Genomic DNA, 27,848 nt, shown 5'->3' with positions numbered 1-27,848 from the left:
AAGACGTGCCGGCAACCGCTCCTTGTTCCAGACACTCAAGATACGACGATCGCGCTGGCTTGGACACCTGCGCAGAATGCCCGATGGCAGTCTCCCTAAGGATATCCTCTACAGCGAACTGGCAAATGGATCAAGAAGCCGCAGTCGCTGGGTGCTGCACTTTAAAGACGTGGCCAAATGGGATCTGATCGCATCTTGACATCAATGTGAATGTGTAGGAGGAGCTAACCGAAAATAGACCAGCATGGAGGTGTGCCTTGAATAAGGGTGGTGAAGGACTCTCGAACCTTTGGTTCGAGAGGCTGGTGCAGAGAAGACAAAACTAGTGACTACGTTTACTGTTGTTTACATTAATCTTTCTTAGATTGCTTGCCATTATTATTATTATTATTATTATTATTATTATTAATTTCATTTGTTATTTTGATATTCATAAATGACCTCCCTGATAATGTTGTGGTATATTTGCTAATGATACAACGCTCTATAAGATGTATGAGAGAAGAATGGATGTACACAAATCTAAAACAATGGCAGAATCATTAGAAAATGACCTCCAGACCATAGTGGAATGGGTCCACAAATGGATGGTAACATTTAATGCTACTAAGACTAAGCTGCTTTCCTTTAACAATTACAAAATACCTCTCCAACCACAGATAACCATGACAACAAATAACCCTCTACCTGAGAATTCTTACTTCAAACTTCTCGGGCTAACATTTACAGGAAATATGAACTGGAACAAGTACATTGAGGACATTGCGAAGGCTGCTACAAAGAATGTGGGTTCCCTCTATTGAGCTAGAAAACTACTCACACCTGAAAGTATCCTGTACTTCGACAAGGCCACCATTCGCCCATGCATAAAGTATTGTGGTCATATCTGGGTTGGTGCATCTACCACTAGTCTCTCCCTCTTGGATAGGGTCGAAAAAATAGTTTTCAATCTAATAGGTCCCACTTTGTGAACTAAGTTCCAACCCCTGTCTCATCGCCCCAATGTTACATCTCTCTGCCTGTTTTACAAATATTTTAATGGAATGTGCTCTGATGAACTTGTTGCACTTGTGCCCGCTTGACGTACATATCCCTGACAAATCCACTTAGCAACAAAATCTCACCTCTTCACTGTTGAGGTCCCTAAATGCCAGAAAGCTTTCTATTCTAATAGTTTCTTCCCTTAAACAGCTAGACTTTGGAATTCCCTTTCTGCTACCTGCTTCCCTAGCTGCACTGATACGCAGAAGTTTAAATGTAATGTAAACCAGCATCTTGTTAATCTTTCTTAAGCATGGTCTTAAATAGTTGCCTCTTACGTCCAAGTGGTGATATGCTTTGTTAGGGGTGAACGTGAATGAAAAGAAAAAACAAGTTGGGGGGGGGGGGCTATCAAATGGAACAAAAAAAAGTGTTTGTTCAAAATTCTACCCTATATTAAAAAAAAAAACAAAAATAAAGAAAAATATGTATGAGAAAACAAAAATATCATATTCCAAAAATCACATAAATTGATTGAGTAGTTTTATTTTTAAATAAAATCATTTTTAAGCGGTTAATGAGAGTTTATAGGTATTTCAGTATAAATCTAGTAAGTTTGAATTATTGTTGAGTTATCACCCCATGTTTATTGCCATATTTTTTACCAAATGGTGTCCAAGATAATCATATTCGGATACTCATAAAATTTGATTTTTTTTTTATTTGTTTAAAAATAAAACTACTTGATCAATTTATATGATTCTTGGAATATGATATTTTTGTTTTGTCACGGATACAGACATCATACAGGATTTTCTTTATTTTTGTTTTTTAATATAGGGTGAATTCTGGACAAGAACCAAGTAAAAATACACCCATGCTAATTATTGTCCTATTTGAATACAAGAAAAACATAACCATATATATTTTCATGAGTTAAAAAAAAACATTTTTTTAATTCTGTATATTTTCATATTTTTGTAGTTATTGTCTATTTCTTTTTCTCCATATTTTTTTAAGAAATGGAACTCTGTTGGAATTATCAAGCAGTACAATACAGAATCTGAGAATACAATTGATATTGAGTTTCACAACACGGCCACACATCATGCTATGCACCTTAATAATCATATTGGCTATACAATGGCTGACTTGTCTACAGAGGCGGTCGTACTGGCTTCTCCTATAACTGAAGAATCCAATGAAAGGTAATTAAAAGAGGAAAGTTTTTTTTTTTTTTTTTTTTTTTTGTTTAATCACTTTTTATAAATGTCAGTTCGACCCAAGTAATCAAGTATTTTTTTTTTTTACAAACCTTATGTTTTCCTCCATTGAAAAATATCGTGAGAGTTGAATGGGAAACTTGTAGATGCTTGCTTGACTAGACCGACATACATAAGTGCCATTACAGATAGTATCATGATGCATGAATATATACTACATTATCCTTCCCCCAGCAAAGGAGGAGATAAGACCTGGAAGGAGGCATCATTGAATATTGAAAGATAGTAGATAATATAGTAAACTGAATTGAGCATTAAAAAATAGTACAATGATATGAACACGCCGCATGTGAATTGGTGACACTATGTTCGTAGAGTGTCATGCGACGAATGGCGATGGCAAAAAGGACTATATAATTAATAAAGGATCGAACAATAGGAACGACACGTGATGAGTCAGTTGTAAGCTTAGTTAAGGCCTAAATGCTGACATGGGATGTCGGATTTCAGATACAGCAGAAGACAATTGGTTGTTCAGAGGTCCTCAAGGGAGATGGGAGATGAACTGGCGGCAATAGACGAACCCAGCCTTGATAGGGCATAGATGTTGGTGTTGTAGTGTAGAGAGTTGATGAGGATGTGCAAATACATATATGTGCAGCATCTGTTTTTCCTTTGTTTTATTTTATTTTTATATTTGTGGACTAGCGTGTGTCCCCATCGATGGTCATCAGTGAGAAAATTACGATATCCCCACGAGAAGATAAGATGAACGAAAAGTGCATGACACACAATGTTTGGGGTCGGCAACTTGTTGGTGGGCAATATGGGGTTACACATTCAATAGCCATTATTGTCTCTTTCGTGATGACGGGCCAAGGCCATCCGTCAATCCATCCAGCGCTATAACAAAGAATCTGCATCCCAAGCAAAGCAAGTCCAACCATTTTTATCCGTACATACATCATCATTAGTGAAGGAGTTAAAAGATGAAGAGGAAAAGACGTTAGGGAGAAAAGAAAAAAGAAAGAAAACTAGGAAAGACGACGAATAAAAAGGGGAAACCATAAATAATTTATTGGTAGTGATTCTAAGGCTTGTCTTTCTCCTTCCTATTCATTCCCCCGGGCGGGGATATACAAAAGGACAACATATGCTGTACATTTTCTGACCGCATAAAAATTCTAGTCAAACTATAAGCATTTTTATAACTGAATAACCTAATTAAATCTGAAACGCCTTTTAGCAGAGATATGTCAAATTCACATTCCCTCTTTAGGGCAGCCATCACACACGCATACGAATACTTTTCTTTTAAGTCTTCCATTACCTCTATCTCGATCTTTAACCCCCTATCCTTTTCAATTCATTCCTATATCTAAACACAGACCCTAATCCGCACCCTTATTTCGTCTTATTTACATACAACCAAATCTTATTTTTCACAACATTTGACGGAACCTCCTGATATTAACTCCCTGTGACGAGGAATTCCTCATATTTTCATTGTAAACTTTGCTTTTGTATAAGCTATATCACCAAACTGACCGAAACATGCTCATGACAGTGTAGCAACATATTACTACTTATGTAAAAACAAATAAAAAGTGTGTGTGTGTGTGTGTGTATATATATATATATATATATATATATGTATGTGTGTGTGTGTCTATTTTAAAATTAATTTGCTCCTCCCTTTACATTTTCTCAATCTATTTGAAATTTTTTTATTGTTCAAATAGATTTTTTGAGTTACTAAAAAGTGTTTTTTTTTTTTGGTCGACCTAGACGAGAGGATCCAAAATGGCCGACCAGGACTGAGATATGACACGTGACCGGATGTAAAGGAAGAAATATCTCATGTATTTAATTTAAGCCGTCGTTTCGTATCTTACAACATATACAACAAATAAATGTTAAATAATAATGAAACCTTACCAAAACAAAACGAAGTAAAAAAAAAAAAAAAAAAAATATCTGACAATTCATCGGCTCTAGCTGAAATAATTTATTAAGGAAACAACGGCTCGAGCTTATACTAATTAATAGCAACTTACACTAATTATTAGCAAAAGAAAAACACAATTCTCCTTTCATTAGGCGATTACATGTAAACAACTGGAAAATGGAAAAAAATAAAACGATCACACATTTGGGATTAGATCACATTTTAAGGACATGTAACCAGTTTTGTTTGTTTTAAATCTTGCCCATATGAATGTCTATCGTGAAATGTGTTAAAAGAAAAAAAAAAAAAAAAACACGCCCATTCCTGATAATAACCCTAAGTCTGGGTGATAATACAAAAAATAATTATTTAAAAATTTTAACAAAATGCATAAAAGTGAATGCAATAATCAATTTATTGAAAAGTAATTTCTTTTATTGTGTTCAGTTATATTTGTGACCCCCCCCCCCCCCAAATAGTTTAGAATGCAGATTAGGGACAAAAAATGCATATCTTAAAAACTGAATGAAAGGAGAATTGTGTTTTTCTTTTGCTAATAATTAGTGTAAGTTGCTATTAGTAAAAAAAAGCCAAAAAAAAAGCCAAATTGAAAATTAAAGAAAAATTGACTATATTGAAGTTTTTAACTCCTATATTGGCTGTATTTTTTTACTATATTAGTTTTGTAGTATTTTTATTGACAAAGATGTTACCTACGAAATTGAAACTGAAAAATATGCTCCCCCTCCTAGCATATTTTCGGTTTTAATTTAACAGGGAATGGTTTTTAATATCATTACAATAAATTGTTGTAAGATACGAAACGACGGCTTAAATTAAATACATGAGATATTTCTTCCTTTACATCCGGTCACGTGTCATATCTCAGTCCTGGTCGGCCATTTTGGATCCTCTCGTCTAGGTCGACCTTTTTTTTTTTTTCATTATTCGACTTATAAATTATTTTTTTAAATTATTTCAAAATATCTTTGAAGCTACTTAAAAAATATTTTAAAACCTTATTTTTAACTTTATAGTTTTTAAAATGTTTAAAAAAAAAATCTTTTTTTTTTTTTTTTTTTTATTCCAGTAAGCTGACTTGCATGCATTTTGCATCTTGGGATAATGGAAAAGAATGGACGTTGACGATGTCAGAAGGAGAAGAAATCTTGGTAATTAGGGTTTCATTCTCCAAGTAAAGTTTTTCTTTTACTAAAGAATCACCACTTAAAGCTTAAAGCCATTCGAGGATAAAATTTAAGAAAATGTAATAATTGTCAGAACTTGATCATGCTTTCAGTATTTTTTTATTGTGTTTGTTCTAGTTATTATTTAAAAATAAATAAAGAAAAACACAACACTTTGGAATACATTTCTTTTATTACCATATGAGGTTGGTGGTTTATAATTGACTTAGTTTGACCATGTTAAAATCGAACCGGAAAACTTTGTTTTTAAACTGAAGTTCCTATCAAAAGTGATGATAAAATCAAAACTACTAGACAATGTTGCCTGATCATAAAACGTTCAGTATACACCTGCTCCTAGCCCTGAACTCTACATTCAATTTGCAAAGAAATGCATGCAAACAAGATTATTGGCTTTAGTATTATATCTATATATATTTCTTTTTGTCTGTTTGTTTCACTTTTTCTTGGAAACTACTGGCCCGATCTGGCTGAAATTAGGTGCAGCAAACTAAATATGGTATCCGTTTGATGAACAGTTAGGGATTAGTATTTAATGTAAAATGACCACAAATTCAACCATCAATTCGACATAAAGCACTCATTCTAATTAATGGGCTAAAAATTTTTACCAATTTTAATTGCCTAAAACTTTTTACTGGGCTAAAAATTTGTTACCATTTTTAATGAGCTAAAAAGTTTTACCATTTTTAATGAGCTAAAAAAAATTTCCGTTTTTAATGAGCTAAAAAGTTTTGCCATTTTTAATGAGCTAAAAAGTTTTGCCATTTTTAATGGGCTAAAAGTTTAGTAAATTAATAATCCTAATTTTATGTTTATATTCTTAGAAAATTTATTTAGAAATAGAATTAACATGTTCAGTTTAAATTTTTTCATATTTTAGAACATCTTTGTCTAAGGGTATTTGTGCCAATAATACAAAGGAAAATAATATAATCAGAACTTATGGGAATTGAGCAACACAAAATTTTCTGCATTTCATCCTCGTGAAGACTCGTCAGGCTATTGCGTAGAATCAGTGTTACTTCATATTTTTATATATTCCTAGGATACTGTATTTGTTAGTCAGCCAATCAGATTCTTTGTTATTCACACACCCATTTATCGCAGCCAATGTGCATGCATTTATCCGACAAAAGTTTATTTAACCTCTGATTGACTTCTTTGTTAATTTTTGGCAGGAGAGGTTTTCCTTTTCTTTGCATAAAGAAGTGACTTATTTTATTTTAGATGTTTTTTGCTTACTTTTTTAATTTTATACGAATTCATTTGTTTAATTATTATTGTTATTATAATTATTATTTTTGTTAGGGTTATTTTTTTAATTTAAACATTTTTTTATATGAATTTATTTTTATTCACATGGATAAACTACAAAAAATTCTGCATATCTTAATTATATATATTAATTATATATTTTCAGAACTTTTCTAGGTCTACTTTTCTATTTGAGCACTGTCAAAATAAATACTGAAAATAGATACATAAAATAATATGTACATTTTTTCCTCACAAATGATAAAGTGCTAAGTAACGGTTAGTTCTAAGTGACGCTTTTCTAATGGTTGAAGGTTCAATCTTTGCTACAGGCAATACTAAGAATATAATTAATAATTAGTTATGGCAGAATGAAAACAATCTACTTCCGGAGGATTAAATAGTTCCATTTAAAATTCTGTTCATATTATCAAGTTGAAGAAAACTCACTTGAAGAAGGGGGTTATAGTCAGCTAATGTACTTCCTAACTTCCTGGATGGCTGCTACTGGAAGCGGTGACAAGGCAAATCAGTTCCTTTGCTTTTTTTTCTTTCATGCCTATATCTTTCCTGTGCATGTACTCTTTTTTTTTCTTTTTTTTTTTCAAAATAATTGATTTATTGACATATTTTTTTGTTGATTCTCAACAAAAAAAATAGATTAAATAAAAAATTTTTAGTTATTTTGAAAAAAAAAATTTCTGTAAAGTTTTAAAAATTTATTAAAATTTTTCTGCTGTATGATTCTAGGCCGTCACTGTCGGGGATAACTGGATTGCCGCAGGCACAAGCTCAAGGATTGTACGTTTGTTTACCTTAACTGGTATACAGCGTGAGATTATAGCCATCCCTGGTCCTCTTGTATGTCTGGCTGCAGGTAAAGACCAGTTGATGGTTGTCTACCATCGCGGAGTAGGTTAGTATGCTCTTCGTTTAATATCAAGTGCGGATGCTATTGCGTCACACGAAAATCAGAACGTGGAACTATTTCCAGTGATTGTTTTTAGGGGGGAAAAAATAGTATTTATGAAGCATTAAATATACAAAAGTTGCACAATCATATATGAACTCAATTGTGTTGTGTTTATTTTTCATATGTCCTGTATCTATGAAATTTCATTTTATATACTGTGTATTTTATTCTCTCTCTCTCACACACACACACACACACACATATAATTCCAGGTTAAATATATTCAATGATAAAAAAAGTAATGAATTTAAGGAGGTTTATATAAGAGTGCTCAATATTATATAGAGCAATATATACTTTTATTTATTTATACATTTTTATATCACTACACTAGTCATAATGTTTCGTTCAATAGTTATATATATATATATATACATATATATATATATATACATACATTATATTTATACATGCTTATAATGGAATATATATCTCATCAATATTATATTGTTCATACTTGTAATGGAAAGTATGCATATAACTATGGCTTCAATATTATAACACACAATGCAACTATTCTTTGGACTTTTTCTGGCTTTATGTGATCATTTCCAATCAGTTTTCTTTTCTTTTTAAAGTTAAAAATTCAAAAAAATTTCCTAATGAAATAATTCCAGATTGACATAATAATAATCTGTTTCTATGCTGTAAAAAACAATATTTTGACATGTTGAAAGAAATAAATGGTAAGATGAATAATATATTAGATTTTTGAATATAGCTGTTTTGTTATATATATATATATATATATATATATATATATATATATATAGTGTTATAATGGAATAATTCCAGGAGGAAATCCGGGTATGAGAGCTCAATGTGGTAAACAGAGCAATAACATAAAAATATAACACGGAAATTACATAATTGTTGTTGTAATTGTTGTTTATTTTATATATATTTATATTTTATATATTTATATTATATATATATATATATATATATATATATATATATTGCAACATTCAAACCTTTGGTTGTGGAATACTCTCTCTGACTGTTTAATTGTGAATGCTCACCGACATTTATAGATAGTTAATTCCCTTCAATTTTTGTGTTAATTGCGAGTAGCCTAGAGGAAAGATGCTCACCTACAAAGTCGATGGTGGCTTTGTGACTGGATTTGAATCCGCTGTAATTATCACTTTCTACATGGATGATTGTGTAAGCATGAAACACTAGTGTTTATAAGTATAAAAATAATTAATATTTTTTATTTATTTATTTATTTGAATAGTATCTATTATAAAACTCAAATCGTTTTCATTGGCTGTTGAAACAGTATTTTTTATCAATAAATATCTATTTTTTTTCTTTATGGAATGACGTAAGAATGATCCAAGTGAATAACTGAACTTTTGTAGGCGTACCTGGAGATCAGTGTTTAGGGACAGACATTTACAGAGTTGGCCAGAAAAGAAAAGCTGTACTTAAAGGAGATTTGTTACCTCTGAGTGCAAAGGCATTTTTGTGTTGGACTGGGTAAGTGAGATTTTCTTGTCTCTTTTTTGAATAAATAGAGAAGATAATGGTTCCCACTTAGCAGTAATCTTTTTTCTTTCTGTTTTTTTTTTTTTTAAATCAATTTTCACCCCAAACAAGGCACAGTGCCACTTTGATATAGGGGGCTGCTATTGGGGACATAAGTTGCAGGGGCATTATGAAGGCAGATGAGTAGCAAGATGTTTGTCAGTACAGTTGGGAAAGCAGAATCCTGGAAGGGAGTTCCAAAATCTAGCAGTTCTGGAGAAGAAACTATTGGAGTAGAAGGCTTTCTTACACCTAGGGATCTCTACTGTGTAGGGGTGGGATTTAGCTGCTTGTAAGGTTTGTTGGGGGTATTTACGTCGAGGAGGTACAAGAGCTTGTAGTTCATCAGAACATTCACCATTGAAGTACTTGTAGAACAGGCAGAGGGATCTGCCATAAAGCATAGATTTCTTTTAGCTATCATCATCGTCATCATCATCATCATGTCCATTTTACATGTTGATATGGGTTAGATAGATTTTAAAAATTGACTTCCAAGCAAACTTATATTTTGCCAAATCTTTATTTATCTCTGTCCAGCTGACTACAATATGACCGTCTTCAAGTTCAATGTAAACAAGTTCTTGTTGAGCCGTCCCTAATCGTAATTATTTTCAACCACTAAGAACTTTCATCCATTATTTCCACCCGTCTTCTGTTCTAAAAATGTATTCCCAAATACTGTCTAGATTTAATCTTCCTCTGAGGTCATCAGATCTAAGCCTGTCAAGACTTGCATTACACACCTATCGTATCATTCTCATACCCTTTCTCCCATGCAACACATATCCTCAACCCCCATTGGTTCACTTCCATATATCATCACACTGCGTACACATGCACATACGAAACGTGGTCGTAAAAATATTTTCTTTCGCCCGCTTTTATACAACAATGACAAAATGTGAATTGGTTTGCTGCTGCTGATACTGTTATGACCTAGAAAAACGACGTTCGTTTTTGAACGCTTATTTTCGACCGCTCAAAAGTCCCTGGCTTTCTGGCCTTGCGGTATGTCTTCAGGCTATTAACCTTGAGGCTTTGTATTCGAGCCTACCTCCCTCCCAAAGCTTTTTTTTTTTTGTTTTTTTAATTCGAGCTTCTTTTTTTGATCTACACACGCACCTCCGATTCCCCCCCCCCTCAATCAGGTTACAGTTTTTTTTTTTCTTGTTTTTGTTTGTTTTTTCTTTCTTTTTTATCTATTCCACCCCCCCCCCCAAAACACACACACCTACAAACACCTGGGCAACGATGGGTAATCAGGTTTGAGCCTACCTCCTTCCCAAAACTTTTTTCGCTGTTTTTTGTTTTTGTTTTTTTTATATTTGTTTTCAAGCCTTCTTTTTTTTTTATCTACCCCCTCCCCCAACATGCACACCTACAAACACCTGGGCAATCCCGTGTACACCCGCTAGTATATATATATATATATATGGCGATTAAGCCTGAAGAATCCTTGAGTTGATGAAACGCGGAATATTCAGTGTAGCTTAATCGCCATATATATTTTATAACTTACTAACTAGCTCTGCCTACGTATTGAGCACTGTTGAAGTAAATACTTAAAGTTTATGTATAAATTTATACTTTCGTATATTAATTTATGTGAGTAAATGAAGTAGTTATATATATATATATACACACACACACACACACACAAGGCAAAAAACGCGCAAGATTTTTTGTATGCCCAAGAAAGGCTTTTTTTTTCGGGGGAGGGGAGCACTATCGCTTAGAAATGTTAATATATCTCCTAGATAATAATATCTGCGATTTGCAAATGCACGTCGCATCTAGATTTATTTACAGCGACTTTTACAAAATTATTGCTATTTTGGCTTCTCACGTGTTGATTCGGCTTTTTCCTATAAAAGTGAAACTAAGGTGCGGTTCTCGGCCTACGGGCCAGGAACGTCCGTAAAGCGATGGACGTTTGGTCAATGTTGGTTTTCACCGTCATATCAGACAATTGCTTTCATTCGGACACTCCCCTAATAAACGGGGGAGCTGGTTTTCCTCAACACATTGGGGAAACAAAACCAGACAAAATTGGGTAAAAACAAACTCAAAAGAACTATCTCGCAGTAAAATTAAGTGCGGATTTGGTCTCTTTAAACATGCACTTAAAAACTGTTTCATAGAAATGTTTGACCTCAATTTGAACTCATTCACTTTTTAATCGTTAAATTTTATGTCTTACATTGCGTTCGTCACCATAGCGCAGGTGTATGTCGTCAGCCTATTGGCCTCAAGGCTCCAGGTCCAAACTTACCTGTCCCACCCACCTTTCTTTTCTTTTACACCTACAAAGATTTTTTTTTCTATTTTTTTTTTTTTTTTTTTTTTTTTTTTTTTTTGCTCAACACACACCTCCAAACACCCAGGCACCCAAGCTAGTCTATGAGATATATATGCACGTTTGAAAGTTGCACACACACACCTGACGAAGGGAAGACATCCTGAAATATAGCATCATGCACACACCACCTGATCACCAAACACAAATAAAAACATCCTACATGTAAAATATAGTTAAAAAAACATGTATCGTTATACATGTAAAATATAGTTAAAAAAACATGTAACGTTATACATATAAAATATAGTTTAAAAAAACATGTATCGTTATACATGTAAAATATAGTTTTAAAAAAAACGTATCGTTATACATGTAAAATATAGTTTAAAAAAAAACATGTATCGTTATACATGTAAAATATAGTTTTTAAAAAAAACATATCGTTATACATGTAAAATATAGTTTTAAAAAAAACATGTATAGTTATACATGTAAAATATAGTTTTACAAAACATGTATCATTATACATGTAAAATATAGTTTAAAAAAAAACATATCGTTATACTTGTACACATGTAATGGATTAATAAAAGTGAAACTGCTTAGCTACTTCCACCATTATTATCTTAAGTTGCGTCCATTTGAGTTTATCCGTCACATCATTGCATTGTTCTGCTTTCTATAAACTTAAATTATATATTCTTGTTATATTTTATGTTTCAGTTTTTCCCTGGAAGGAACACCATTCTACATGGACTCTACGGGAGTCGTCAGCATGTTGAATCGATCTTTTGGTAACAGCTGGACGCAAGTGTGCCATACAAAGAATCATGTAAGTATTTTTTTGCTTACATTCTCTAACGATATTCGTTTTCATCATCTTCATCCATTTTTGGTGTATAGGATGTTGTTTGTTTCCCAAATATCTGGATGCGCAACATCTCATCCCAGGTCTCCATGTCATCTGATGATGAAGTCAGTGTGTCCAATGATGCTGGTCTGTACAGAGCAGAGAAGAAAAAGATTCATCCCTGCTCTCCATCAAGTCAAGCTAGCAGCATTAATCACAAGCAGGTTGAAGTGGCTTCCCCTGAAGGATGAAGTGTCTAGGGAATATATTCACAAGTGGTCCCCAGTTGCATGTATATTCGGGTTGGGAAGATGACAATCTTATATTTTTGCAGTTCTTGCAGGGGGGGGGGTCAATGTTCTCCTACATACAGCACTTGGTATTCCTAAATGGTCACTAAACTAGTACTGACCAGGCTCATCATTGCTTAACTTGATTGATCTAACGAGCACTGTTATGTGAATTTGATTTTGCTGTGTTAGGTCTCCGTGCCGTATAATTTGAAAGGGTTGATATCAATTAGAAAATGCAACTGTTAAACTTGAAACCATGATATGGGACAAGGAGAGAGTAGCAACCCTAGTTGAAGTTCAAGAGAGATACAAGCAATTGCAGTTAAAGTGATGATTAGAATCCTAAAAAGATCTCTTGATTGGAGTTTCTGAAATAGCAGGTAAATAACTGGCATTTGTTAGGATGTCTCAATCTTCATCCCCAAAAATTCAAAATTCGCTTTCAGCCATTTTGAATGTGAAGAATGGAAGCAATTGCAACATCTACCGTGTTTGAATATATGGTTGAGTGGTAATTTTAGTCATTTAGAACTGCTTTAAAGCTTCACTCATTTTTCGACCAAATTTAAAAAAAATTACAGTTTATAGGTTTATAGATCATCTTCTCAGCTATATTGTGAAAAATACATTTTCCATTTTCGTCCAGTAAAACAAAAGTTATGATGAATTTATTGGTTTTCAAAATCGTAAAAAAAACGTAAGGAGGTTAGCAACATTTTTTATGATTGGTTTCCATAGCAACCACATCGCTTCAGTGACTACTGTTGCTACCAATTCACCGCTCGTAAAAAGAGAAGTATCAAGTGAAACAGAAAGAAAGCATGAAAGGGAGATAATTGAGAGGATTTTATTAAAAGCAAAAAAAAAAACAAGACTGAAATTAAACAAAGAACAAGTGAATTTACTGGATGCCTGGAAAAATCATGAATTACAATAGAAAAATGCGAGCATGAAAAGTAATATGGTTAAGTTTAAACATGGAAAAGAAAGGACTACTTGTTAAAACTGGAAAAAAGGACAAGATATTCTAGTAAAAAATATAATAAATTTATAACTTAAAATATTGCAGCATTAAGAATTTTTTTTCTAAATTCAATTCATAACATTATATAATCAATTCTTGGCCTTTTTTATGCTCTTAATTAAGATTGTGTTTCATGAAAAAGCGTAAAAACGGCCAAATTTGGCCTTAAAAGGCCACCATACCAAACCTTAGAAAGGCCAAATTTTTACAGCAATACGGCAGCCTAGAATGTCATACATTTAGTCTCATAAAAATGATAATGAAATTTTTTGTGGTTTTATTGCAGCCTTATATAATTTTTATATATATATATATATATAAAAATTATATATGTGTGTGTATATCTTTAGATCTGTTCATGTGTTTTTATATAAAAATAAAGTTTTTCTTATTTCTGTGTCTGTCAAAACTACAAATTTACCCTAAACACTTATTTGTTATATATTTTTTATTTTTTTTTTTACTTCTCTTTTCCAGACTCATTATCGACACTGCTCAGACATTAACTTTTTTTTTTTTTTAACCTTAGCTCCACCTCCACACTTTTCTCTAAAATGACGACTTATATAGGTTTTCAACTGTGATGAATAAAATAATCTCTTTTAACTTTGGCAGAGTTAATTAGTTTTCGAGATATAAAGATATGCATTATGCACTGTAATTCAGTGGCCGTCAGATTTGTATGCACATGCAATGAACAAATCTACTTTTCTCCACCCGACACTGCCACTTCCCAATTTTTTTTGGGGGGGAGGGGGTATAATCTTTGCAGGTGGGTATGCTGACAACAAATATCAAGGTTAAATTTGTAGCAAATACTTTGATAACCCCCGTTATGTCTATTCCGAAAGCCGTTTTTACTATGGCGAGGTTGGGGGTGTCTATTCCGGAAGCCGTTCTTAACATTAGGACTTTGGGGTTGGCCACTAGCAACAACCGTAGTTTAAGTTTTTATGAGATGGGGAGGGGCATTCTTTCACTGGGCAACGTCGGTTAGCGGGTCCTGCTAGTTGATAATAAGTAAGTAAGCTATGTTTAATTTAATGGTCTAAGAATGCAGTTATATGCTTATGGTTTGGAAAGATAGAAACTTTCCAAAAAGTTGGAAACGTGCCTAAATGGTGCTCATAACTCATAAGAGTCTAAAATCTAATGAATGACATCTATCGATCCGGTAAATATCTCACTGCTGATGCTATTCTCTATTTATATAAGAGCCAGGTACGTCCAAGGATGGAATACTGTTGCCACATCTGGGCAGGAGCTGCTAGAAAGGACTTGTCCTGCCTTGATAGAGTTCAAAATAGACTTCGTAGCCTCATAGGAGATGTCCTTTTCTCCTCCTTGCAACCTCTATCTCACAGAAGAGATGTTGCAAGTTTGTCTCTGATGTATCGTTATTTTCATGGAAAGTGTTCGACTGAGCTTCAATCTATGGTCCCCCCTCGCCAAACTTTCACAAGAAACACTCGTCTAGCTGTAAACACTATCAATAATTCCCCCCACTCTTTATCTGTGCCTAAACCTAAACGTAGATTCCATGAACAAAGCTTTTTTCTTAGAACTGCACGCCTGTGGAATTGTCTTCCGTTTTCCTGCTTTCCGGCTGACTACAATATGGTTGTGTTCAAGTCTAACGTAAATAAGTTCTTGATGAGCCGTTCCATATAAGTTATCAAATTTACCAAATTTTCATTACTAATGATTACTATATTGTCCAATTTCTACTGTACACTCTTTAACCCTTGAGTGGCCTCTTGGCTTTGATAATGTGGTGATGCCTATGTAAAAAAAAAAAAAAAAAAAGACACATCTAAACAAACAACAAATCGATGGCGAACTTTTGTTTGCATCATCTCTTGTCAAAGCAAGACATGTTTAGTTTGCAAGCCATTGTTTTAGAGCAGTAAATGAAATTATTACTTCTCTATGCCAATGTTGAGAGGTGGGACCTGGAAGTAATCATGCAGGACTGGGATATATAGTGTGAGCGTGTGAACTCCATCATCTCGACTACGATCAAATGATGATGATGTGCTGCCATTCCTCAGATTCAAGAGGGGAAACTGAACTCAATACTATTTACAGTAAATTGGCTTAGAACTTTTGAATATTAATTTAAATACATGAGTAGATAAAGCAAAATAGATTTTGTCTAATTTTCTTTAAAATAATTTGTTTTACAAAGATCGTTCCAAAAGTGAGTCCTATATTTTTTTAACTAAAAAACTAAAACGTTGAAGAACAAAGAAGATGGAAGTGGAACCATTAAAACGAGCGACCTATTTGCATTCCAGAATTTATTTTTCTACATAGTCACCATGATTTTCAATGCATTTATGCCAGAAATTCAATGACGCATCTCTGCTTCTGATGTGCATCCATGACGGGGGTGGCTTTCTTAGAGTCTCAAACCGTAACATGTTATTTGTAATAGAGAGATCAAATTTTCAGGTCATAAATGCATGTTCAGTCATCATAATAGCCTTTCAGAGCGCGTTTTCTCACACCCATCTCTGTCACCATTCTGAAATTAACAAACCCATTTCCAAACTGTGTTTACGTCGACTGCATTGGCTTTGTAAATGTTTAACAGGTGCCGGTGAATGTGGATCGGTTCTATTTTTTTCTCACACTGTCAATATTTGCTACAGAGAGATGAAATTTTCAGGTCATGAATGTATAAGTTCAGTCCTCATAACAATGCAATTTTTAACCCCCTCTGGTCGATCCAAACAGAATAAAAAAAATAGGAAACATTACTTTTAGAGCGGCCCTTGTAATGATTACCAAATTTTATTGTGCATCTATTAAATCCTGATTAGACAATTACGATCAAGAAAATAATAGTATCAAATATAGTTAACAAAACTTAATAGAAATAATTACTAAACTTACAAAAGTGTCAAAATTTTGAACATAGATTCAGATTTGAGCATTAACGATGTATTATTATTTAGCTGCCATCTTTTCACAATAAGTTGCGCAAAGAAGTTTTGTTAGAGCTTGTCCAGAATTCCCTTCCTTTTCTCATAAAACAAAAATCAAGAAAGATCTGTATGATGTACGTATCTGTGATGGAAAGAAAATGTTGTACACCAAAAATCGTATTAATTGATCAAGCATTTTTATTTTTAAAGAAGAAAATCAAATTTAAAGCAAATTTAACTTTGTCCAATGCCTCTCCCCACCCTCCGTGTTAAGAACGGTTTTCTAAAATTTCATGTTTAAATTATTTGAAATTATTTCCCTTGTTCCCTCAGACTATTTTCAAGATGGCGTCGCAAGATTGTCATTTCTAGTTTAGTCATAAAATTTGATTTTCTTTTTTTAAAATAAAACTAGTTAATCAATTTACATTATTTGGGGTATTTTCTTTCCGTCATGGGTACATACATCAATAGATTTTATTTTTTTTGAGGTCGTAGTGAGGTGGATGGGGGATTCTGGACAACCACTGTTTTGGCCCTGATTTTAATTTGTTTTGCTGATATCTCAATCCTTTTTAAAATAAATGTTGGTAAATTTTTATGACGTGCCCTAGCATATTATAAACACTCGAACCTCCCCATGTTAAGAATGGCTTTCAGAATACCCCCCCCCCAACCTCGAAAGCCGTTCTTAACATGGGGGGGGGGTTATTTCAAAAGCTGTTCTTAACAGAGGGTGGTTGAGGGTATTTATACTACACTGGGGCAGGTCGTAAAAAAATACCTAAATGTTTTATTATTATTATTATTGTTATTGTTTTAGCCATTTAATTAGTATACAATTTATTAATTTATTATTTGTTTTATTTATTTATTTATTTATTTTTTCAAGGCTCAGGGCAAATCCGACCATTATTGGATTATTGGTATTGTGGAATCTCTGCAACAGATTAGGTTGGTGTTGAATTTTATGTTTTTATTTAGTATTCCACTTAATTAAAAAGAAATATAGAAAATACAGACAAACTGATCATGAAACAAACATTTGAAAAATATTTAAAAAAAAAAAAAAAAAAAAGCACAACACTGCCAAATTCCATTGGACTCTGGTGTGTGTATGACATTGCAAAAAATGACCCTTATGTTCAAATTTACATGGTCAGTAAAAGCCTCTTCGTCAATGGTTGGCGTTGTCAGCTCATCTCAATCTGATCCGAGCCATGACCTGCATTCTACTGTCTAACTTGATACTCGTGCCGCAAACCCAAGACTGCCCATAAACTTTCCTAAGACTCATTGCCATTCCTAAAACATATTGACTTGCATTATTCAGCCATTTGTTTCTGTTCACTGTCACACCTTGATTAACAATCCTGTTTCAGCTTTTATTTGTGTGCTTTGGTGAACAACTTCTTATAACTTTGTTCTGCTGATAAACTTATTTCCTCTTCTCTTTGTTATATTGTTTCTCCTATTTTTTCTTTTTTTTTTTTTTTTTTTAATTCTCAGCACTTTAGGGCGAGGGCATTGATAGTATCACAAATTATTTAATTTCAAGATGTCCAGCTTATCCAACTGTTTAACTGATGATTATTGAATTCTATTTGGTAGACAATTTATTCGTTGACTTTTATGTTTTTTTGACCGTGAGATTTCTATGCTCTTCTTATTTGTAATGTCAAGTTATATCTACACTTATACGAAATATTTGTTTCCCTACGGCTTTTTTACACTTTTCTGATGCAAAATATGAAGTGCCTTAAATAAGTTTCCAAACTTTTTTTGTGCAGGCATTTAAAATCGTTGTAAATTGTTGATAATTTAGTATATTGTTGCTATGCATCTTATGAGGTGACTGATTAATTTCTATGATTTCAGATTCAAATGAACAGCTACAGCAGGAATTGGAATACGCCCTACTAAAGCATGATTGTCATAGCTGGTGAATTACAAAAATGCAATCTGTACGTGAGGACACTTTAGAAGAACAACATGCAATAAAATTGTGCTTTAAGCTTGGAAAAAATGCCACAGAAACATAGAATGCTTCAGGCTTCTTTTGGACCATCTTGCTGGAATTGAGCATCAGTTTTTGAGTGGCATAAGAGACTCAAGGAAGGCAGGGAGTCTGTGAGAGATGGTGAGAGGTGTGGGAGGAGTAAGGAAGTCAGAACGTAAGAATTGATTGGCCAACTAAAGAATTTCATGGATAAGGACCGTTATGTGTCCATAGAGACAATAAGTGCATAGTTTGATGTCAGTGTGGAAACTGTACATACAATTATTCGTAAGGAACTAAAGATGCGATCGATTTGCGCGAATACACCAGGCCACAATTCCATCCTTGTCACAGACTATTTGATGAAGATGGCATCCAGACAGTTCCCTACCCTCCCTATAGTCCAGACTTTGCTCCCTTTGACTTTTGGTTATTCCCTAAGCTCAAGGGAAACCTTAGTGGATGTCATTATGAAACAATTGAGGAGTTGAAAGAGGCTGTTATGAGGGTCATTGACACGCTCACACAAGAGGACTTCCATGAAGCTTTCCAGAAGTTGTTGGAATGGTACAACAAGTGCATTGCAGCCGGAGAAGATTACTACGAAGGGGACTAAAGTTCCATGCGTATACTATCAATAAAAGTGCCCATACGAAAAAAAAGTCTGGAAACTTATTGAAGGCACCTCATACATTCTAAAAGATACTTTCATTCTAGAATTGAATTTAATTTTTTAAAAAAATGTTTTAATTTTTGTAATTTGTGTCTCAATTTTTAAAATGGGGATTGATTTTTTTATATTTGGATTATTCGGACTACTATTCTCATCTTGAGTGTTATTTTCGCTACATTCTGTCGATATAACCTCAAACCGTCTTCAGTTGTATCTTTTGGAACTCCCGAATCTGTATAGAATTTCGAATGGGACCCTTTATTTAATCTACAGGGTTAGCATGCTCTCGTTCCGTCAGCCATGATTGGGTAGAAGTCTTAAGTAGTTAGCCATTGTATTTTTAGTGGAGCTTGCACTGAAGATTGAATCTTTAACCTCCAGAAGAGTGTATCTAAATTTTATCAATTACTCTATCCAGTACATCACAGATTTGTAGGCGACTCGAAATACAGGTTACATCGGCTGAAACGTTGTGAAAAGAACATTTAAGATGTAAACAATATTCTGAAAAAAAAAAAAACCCAAATAATACAAATGTAATTTATTAATCCATTGAATAAATCACTCATTGCTCACATAACTATTTATGTATTTCTCTCGCTTCTCGTACTCTATTGATTCAACCACTCTTTAACATTTTGTAATTTATCTCTCAGTATTTGGAGGAGAAGCAACTTTTTTTTATCATTTAAAATACATGCATTTATCTATACACACCATAAACACTTATGTCAATTAGATGGTAAGATAAGTCTCATTACTTTTATGATAAAGATTAATACAAGGATAGTTCCAAAAGTAAAATCTATTTTTTTTTTTTTTTAATCAAAGTGTTGAAGATCTATGAAGACGAAAGTGGTACCGTTAAAACGAGTGACCTTTTGTGCTCCAGAATTGAATTTATTTTTCTACATAGCATCATTCTCAATGCACTTTTTCCAGAAATTCAATGGCGCATCTCTGCTTCTGACACACTTCCATGACAAGGGTTGCTTTCTTGGAGTCTCACACCGTCAATATCTGCAACAAAGACATGAAGCTTTCAGGTCATGAATGCAGAAGTTCAGTCATCATAACAATGCAATTTGCAATCCTGTCTAATCCATTCTTACGGAATAAAAAATAGGGGGCCTTACTTCTGGAACGCCTCATACTTCTATACGATAATAATATGGATAATATAAAAATAAGGAGACTGGTTATTTTTAGTTAAGCAAGAAGAATGTCATAAAAATATGAATTTTTGGTGTTTATTTGTTATTAACTGTGAAATTTGAATTTCAAGTAAAACAAATGGTATCTACTTAACTGTCAGGTCACGGTAATAAAAATATCCAAAAATCACAAAAAATGATAAGGTAGAAAAATTAATTATTAATAGTTTTTGAAGACAATTAGCGAGAGTTGAGTTTTGTTAAATTGCCCTAAGATTTTCTAAGTTTTCATAAAATAATTACATCACCTGTTATGATTCGAACTTTCTGGTTTCTTTTTTAGAGAAAAATTCAATTTTTGCTAATTTTCTTTGAAAACTATTTTCCTTAATAATTAAAATAAGGTAAAATGCATAATATAGCTCAGCTTGGTGGGGTTAGATTGTATTTTTCCTTTCAGGCCGATTGCATTTATTAAGTCTACTCGATTAATTCACTCAACATCAGCACATTTAATTTATTTTTGCATCTTTGTTTATTTCAGATGCATCCTTTGCAAAGGATCTCGATTTCCATCGACTCTTCCACGACCGGTGATGGGTCGATTACCTTTACAGTTGCCTTTGTGTGAATTAAGCACCGAGAAAAGTTTATATGAGGTAAATCTTATGATCCTGTTTACCTCTTTCTCTCTTTTTTCCCCACCTGCTGTCTACCTTTTCCTTTTTTCCCCATTCACTGTCTACCTTTCTCTTTTTTCACCATCCGCTGTCTACCTTTCTCTTTTTTCCCCATCCGCTGTCAACCTTTCCCTTTTTTCCCCATCCGCTATCTACCCCCCCCCCATCCTCTGTCTACCTTTCTCTTTTTCCCCTTGCTATCCATCTCTCTTTTTCTATTCTCTCCACCGTAAACCTGTACGGCATAATCATATTGACACACCGGTTCTCATCAGATCACCGAAGTTAAGCAACATTGAGCCTGGTCAGTACCAGATTGGTAACCAATTTGGGAATACCAGGCGCTGTATGTAGGAAGACATCGACACCTCCCTGCAAGAGTTGCAAAAACCTAACATCATTATCTCCCCTAAAGGAGATATATATGCGACTGGGGACCGCTAGTGAATTTCATACTCTCATGAAACTTCCTTCAAAAGAGGAAGTCGATTAAACCCACCTTAGGGTTAGTACTGCAGTTTCATTTTTTTTTTTTCATTCATCTCTCTCTCTTTTTACCTATCTATCCGTTGTCTACCTCTGTCTTTTTCCTTTCTCTCTATTATCTAAGGGGTGGCCTCTCATTTTAACTATTTACTTTAAAAACAAAGAAAAAAAAGTGTCACTAACTTTTAATGGATGAAGGATTCATTTCTCATCTCTTTTCAAAAATTTAATTTTGTTTTATTTTATCAGGAAAAATGGTGGCGTATGCAGTTCCTTCAAAATACCATCGATTCTTGTGTTTCTGAAGGGGAAGAATTTGATCACTCTGCCAAAGAAGAAGCCTTGAAATGCACCAAAGAAGAACTCATGAAACTATTTGCCGTGAGTCGTTTTTTGCAATTATACTTTGTTTAATCACTTTGAACCATTCCTTAAGATCTTTTTTTTTTTTTTTTTTTCTGCTTGGAACATAAGAGGTTACTATTTGTGATAGTGTCTAACAGGGAACTGTGAGAAGTTGAGCAGTGAGATCTCTGTTCACATTACATTTAAATTTCTGCAGTTAGTACAGTCAGGGGAAACAGGAAACAGAGGAATTCCAAAGTCTAACAGTCTGAGGTAAGAAACTATTAGAGTGGAAGGCTTTCCATCATCTAGAGACCTTAACAAATGAAGGGGTGGGATTTTGCTGCTTGTTGGATTAGTCAGAGGTGTTTACATCAAGGGGAACAAGTGCATGTTTCATTAAAGTACTTAAAAAACAGGCACAGGGATGTGATATTGCGGTGATGGAACAGAGATTGGAGATTGGTTGATAGTGTGTTTGTATTTGTGATTTCTGATTATCCAATTCTTTGATCTTCCTTTCACTCACCTGACCGGATTTTGCACTGCTTATTTAAATTTTCCAATTACTTTATTTCCCCCAAAAAACAACTTATTTTTTGCTTAACTTAGTTTCATACTCCAAGATACTTGAAAACAAAATTACAACATTTATTACAGTCCTGGACCAGTATTTCAGCTGCCAGAAGTGGCATACCAGTCTCAACCCTTATCTGGTTGGTCCATCTCTTTCGTGATCGACCTTGATTTTTCTTGAATGAGATGTTACTTGATAAGATTTCTGGAGTCTCATAATCAGGAAAGCATTTCTCTCAATCATATTATTTAGCATTAACTTGCCCGAATCTACTTTTACGGAGTCACCACTTATCAAGGCCCAAGAACCACATGAGGATAAGGGTTAATGAATGTCGGGTAAACTGTAAGACAACACTGATGATCAGTAATGGTGGAACTTGGCTAAGGTTTAATTATTTTAGAGGATGGCTCAGCGAGAACTTATTTATATTAAACTTGAAAACTATCATGTTATAGTTAGCTGGGGAGCAGCTCTATGGTATTGCTTCACAAACGGACAATTCTAGAAAAGAAACTTTGTCCATGGAATTTTTGTTTAGTTTTACAGATAAAGAGTAAGGGAAATTATTGACAGTTGTAGCTAGACTGATATTTGTTGTGAATGTTTTGCAAAAGAGGGACCATAGATCGAAGCTCAGTCGAGCACCTGCCATGAAACTAACTATGAAGCAGAGATAGACTCGCAACATCTTTTCTGTGAGAAAGAAGAAGTTTGCAGACGAAAAAGCCCAAGTGTTTATCTTTTTTTCTTTTTTTTTTTTTTTTTTTCTTTTTTTAACAGCAGGTATTGTTTATTTAGAACGTGGCTCTCCAGGTTGGAAAATTCAAAGTGATTTCAGTTTTTCTCATTTGTATAAATGTGTTAATTTTGAAAGCAATTCTTTTTTTGCGTTGTAGCTTTCTGTCCGTTCTGATCGTGAATGTCGAGCGTTGGATGTCTGTGAAATGATGCCAGACCAACACACCCTGCAGTTGGCCATCAAATACGTGAGTCGCCTCAAACGAATGCAGCTGGCTCAACGAATTAGTGAATTGGCACGACGGAGGGCTGTTGAGGAGATCCGGCGGCAATCTCGAGCCAGACAAAGTTACAATGGTGAGGATGATGAAGAGGAAGAAGAAGAGGAAAACGATGTGGAAGATGTTCAGCCTGCTCCTCGAATAATAAAGTAAGTTTAACATGAAAATGTTTTATTATGATGACCTTTAAAAAAATGTTTTTTTTTTTTTGTAATGAACATTTTATTAAAAAATTGTTCATTACAAGCATAGTTTTTGATCTGTTGAAAAAATTGAGGAAACCAAAAATGAGATATAAATTGATCGGAAAATACTGGTAAGAAACTTTTTCACTCGTAATGCTAAGACTTTATCCATGATATAAAAAAAATACTTATAAAAATGTTAAGGAAAGAGGGGATATTTATTGACTTGTTTGTTTCATTATATCTCCATATTCTGTCCTGATCTTTTTATTTTTCATATCCCCACTTAGTTCTCACTCCTATTTAGAGACCAACCTACTTATTTTCGATTAACCCAGAAAACGGTACAATCTTACACTTAGCAAAAGGTTGGCAAGGTCTTATTAACCTGCCACATTAGCACTTTGTTTGGTTCTTTATTTTTTTATTTGTTTTTTTGTACATCTTTCCACTCCCCATTATTACTCATATACATCTATTCATCTCTATATAAATAAAATGAACTCATTTTTTCCCGTCTGATTTTGACATTAATAGGATTAAAAATAAAGATATTTCATGCAAATATAATATGCACAAACGGCAGAACAATATCTGAGGTGTGTTATAGGCTTATTATTTCTCAAATTCCTCGATAATCTTAGATTTCTATACTTTTTCTGCTGAGAAGTCACGGCCAAAATCGGTTAAGATCAATGGAAGTGGTAAAATATTTTCTCTCTAATAAATTCCTCCTCCCCCTGCCACCACTTAACACCATTTGGGGATCATTCACAAGGAACAGTTGAGAAGAGAACACCGGTTTGGCTTCGTAGTTCTTTCATGTGAAGTTATTTAAAATCACTAAACTAAGCCGCAGTGCTCTGTGGCGTAGTGGTTAGCGTGCTGGACAATTCACATTATATTTTCACGTTCGCGCCGACCTACCGTAGTCGTTTTTTTTTTTTTTTTTTTTTCCTAAACAACTGGAATGGACTTTTCTTGGTGGCCGAACTGTTAACGTTGCAGATGTTTTTTGTTTTTTTTTCACACTTTATTTTCCTACTTTTACTCATGACTCCGGGTTTGATCCTTCCTACTTACCTACCATAACATTTTTTAAAACTTTCTCCCCGTCCCGGAAACAAACACTCGGGCAACGCCGGGTACCCCCGCTAGTTTGTAAATAAAATTTCATTGAAACAATTAGGCATCTTTGAAATATGTTTAAATCCATAGATTGAATGCAGTATTTTGGTGAAAGAAACTAAAAGTAATCAATAGATTTTTTTTTGTCAAAAAGAATGATACTCAATCTCTAATTCCCCAAAATCAAATCGTTTAAGTTTAATAGTAATTTTGTAATTTATTTGACTGGTTTTCTTTTTCCTTGTTTTTTCATTTTTTTTTTTTTTTTTTTTTTTTTTTTTTTTTACAATTTAACAAAAGAATAAAATGGCTGGCTTGCTTCAAAATGAAAAGAAATGCATTATGGTTGAAATCAGTTTCATAATGAAACTTGTTTGCTTGGTCATGGTGTGTTGGCGAGTGAGAAGCTTTGCTTTTGATTTACAGTATAGAACTACACTGTAACTTAATTAAGTAGAAAATACTGGAAAGAGTCTTTTCATTAACAGCACACCAGTGGAACTCTGTTCCATCTGCCTGTTTCCCACCTGACTACAACTTGGATGTCTTCAAATCCAACGTAAACAAATTCCTGATGAACCGCCCCTTTGAGTAGACTCTTTATGAAATCTCAACACTAACGTACAATGTACTGTACATGCAATAACCCGTATCCCTGAGTGGCTTCCGGCCCTTGATAAGTGGTGACCTCCTTGTAAAAAAAAAAAAAAAAAAAAAGGTTTCTATAAAGGTCTAAGGATTGACCCTTGTAGCATTTTTATCATGTTGTTTTGACATATGACTGTCGATGACAATCTGAATTTTTCTCCCATTTAAAAAAAATATTTGATTATCTTAAGTATTCATCCAGTAATACCATGTGATATAATTTTCATAAGAAAATCATTGTGCCAATCCTTGCCTTAGGTACATCTAAAGCTACTGCCCTAGCCTCTCATAACAACCAGTGCATGATATATATATTCAGAGATTACAGTTAGGATATCTGCAGTAGAGCGGGCTTGCCTAAATTCATAGTGTCGGTCGGAATTATCTATGAGGTGGTGGACTAGTGCTTGATTGATTAAAGACTGAAAGATTTTGGTGAAGAGAGGGAAGACGCTAATGGTGCCTTGAAATTCTTTGTCACGATTTATAGGCCATTTTCAGCTAATTTTTTCCACAAATGCTGCCGTAGCTCCAGAATTATAGGCGAGAACTAGGTAAACCCTATATGATTTTGAAAGCTTAACTTATTGGCTACAGATATGACCACATGCCAAGGTCTGAACTTGTGAGGGCTGGCTGACAATAATTTTGGTTCACGTGGGAAAAAACTTTTCATAGAGGCTTGAATAGTGTCCTAGGGACCTTAATAGTGAAGAGGTAGGATTTTGCTGCGTATCAGATTAATTGAGAGTATGCATATCGAGGGAGCACAAGTGCTATGGAATTCATTTTACTGATTGATCCTGGAATACAAGTCTGGTAAATTCATTAGAGCATATTTTGTGGAAGTACTTATAAAACAAGCCCCGGGATTCAACATAAGGTCGTGTTGCTAGAGTTTGTTAAACAGTGTGGGTATTAAGACATTTTGATGAGTGCTGTATCATCCGAAAATTCATTTCAAATTTGGTTATTTGTTGATAATGGTTACCTACAATGTGTTAACTATCAGCTTGAAGAAGAGTAAATTGTAATCAAAGGAAAGTATGTATTTTTAGATGCTGTATAATAAAAACTCTTAATCAGAAATAACTTTTAGTCAGAAATGTGAGTTCACTGGATTTTTTTATTTTAAATCCAGAAAAAAGTAGATTTTTATTTAAGTTGTTAAAGAAGTTTTCAATAGATGAAACTTTGTTTGCCTTTTGGTCAAAATCAGCTTCTTTTTTTTTTTTTTTTTTTTTTTTTCTGAAAAAAAAAAAAAAAAAAAAAAAAATATTTTCTGTATGATGAAGATCCCCCCCCCTTTCTTTATTTCTTTTAACAGTAAAAAAAGTCGTCCTTCAGTTCAAAATGGCAGAATGGTTGCGATACGACCGAGGAAAGCTGCAGATGAAGAAAAGGAAAATGATGTCAACAAAGATGATGATGATGATTTGGAAGAGGATGACACAGAGAAGGTGGAAGAAGAGGAGGCTGACAATGATGTTGAAGAAGAGATGGAGGATGACTCTGAAAAGAAAGAGAATGGTATGTATGCGTGAGTGTTTACACACACACACACACACACATATATATATATATATATATATATGTGTGTATTCAAGCAAACATTATTAAATGCAACGGAGACACTTTGCTTTATGATTCTTTTTAATTTTTCGATTTTCCATATAATCTTTTTTAATATCAAAATTGAAAACATTAATAAAAGTTCCATCAGGTGTTGAGGAAGGAAAAGTGCAAAGGAGCGAAAAGTGAAAAGTAAAACATACATTAAACCGCGTTCGGTGATGGTAAGTAAAAATATATAAAGTCGATGAGAAGTTGATTAAAAATTAAAGATTTAAAATCAGCAAGTTCGTAGGCACTGTTGGCAAAATCCATCCATTACGCACTATGCAAGACATTTTAACACATTACTGCTTTTCTCGAATGCAATATTTATAGTAGATATATATTTTCACAAAAATCAAAACAACAAAATATAAAATGCCAGGTACATCTGCTTGCATATATATATATATATATATATATATATATGTAAGTAGTCATCAAACTGACAGATGTATCCATCCTCTGATTCATGGAATCCTTGAGGGGCCCGATAATACCAGTATTGACCCCCACTCAGTAAAGAATATGGTACTGTACGCATGGAATGGATAAAACGTAAATGGCTGTCTGTTATACCCCGTATCAGATGGGTAGTTGATACAAGATACTCTTCTCGGTATCCAAGGAGTTTCTGAATCTCGAGTCTTGTGCCTCTGTGTCTGCAAAAGCAGGAATGTGATGACTGCACTCGCTCACTGATTTTTTTTTTTTTTTTTTTTTTTGTGTATATGTCCGAATCTTGCATGAGTTTCGGGCATCTTATGTCACTGAAGAGGGTAGCTCTGAAGCACTTATCTGAAATTGCTCCCCCA

General features: G+C 33.8%; 1 protein-coding gene across 1 annotated transcript in view; it reads left to right on the top strand.

Moving 5' to 3' along the window:
• Nucleotides 1-27,848, top strand: part of LOC145260295 (WD repeat and HMG-box DNA-binding protein 1-like) — an 89,869-nt gene that overhangs the window by 48,200 nt on the left and 13,821 nt on the right. Inside the window, exons 13-22 of the mRNA XM_080118148.1 lie at nucleotides 2,002-2,189; nucleotides 5,243-5,324; nucleotides 7,368-7,533; nucleotides 8,958-9,075; nucleotides 12,149-12,257; nucleotides 17,415-17,476; nucleotides 20,893-21,007; nucleotides 21,764-21,895; nucleotides 23,336-23,607; nucleotides 26,747-26,949. Of these exons, the coding sequence (XP_079974274.1) occupies nucleotides 2,002-2,189; nucleotides 5,243-5,324; nucleotides 7,368-7,533; nucleotides 8,958-9,075; nucleotides 12,149-12,257; nucleotides 17,415-17,476; nucleotides 20,893-21,007; nucleotides 21,764-21,895; nucleotides 23,336-23,607; nucleotides 26,747-26,949 (1,447 nt within the window). The remainder of the gene's footprint in view (nucleotides 1-2,001; nucleotides 2,190-5,242; nucleotides 5,325-7,367; nucleotides 7,534-8,957; nucleotides 9,076-12,148; nucleotides 12,258-17,414; nucleotides 17,477-20,892; nucleotides 21,008-21,763; nucleotides 21,896-23,335; nucleotides 23,608-26,746; nucleotides 26,950-27,848) is intronic.

The sequence above is a fragment of the Euprymna scolopes genome, chromosome 36 (genome assembly GCF_053919585.1).
Source record: "Euprymna scolopes isolate OS-2025 chromosome 36, ASM5391958v1, whole genome shotgun sequence".
In the NCBI taxonomy this organism is placed as follows: Eukaryota; Metazoa; Mollusca; class Cephalopoda; order Sepiida; family Sepiolidae; genus Euprymna; species Euprymna scolopes.
The sequence above is the reverse complement of the archived record's forward strand: the minus strand, read 5'-3'. Positions and strand labels throughout refer to the sequence as shown.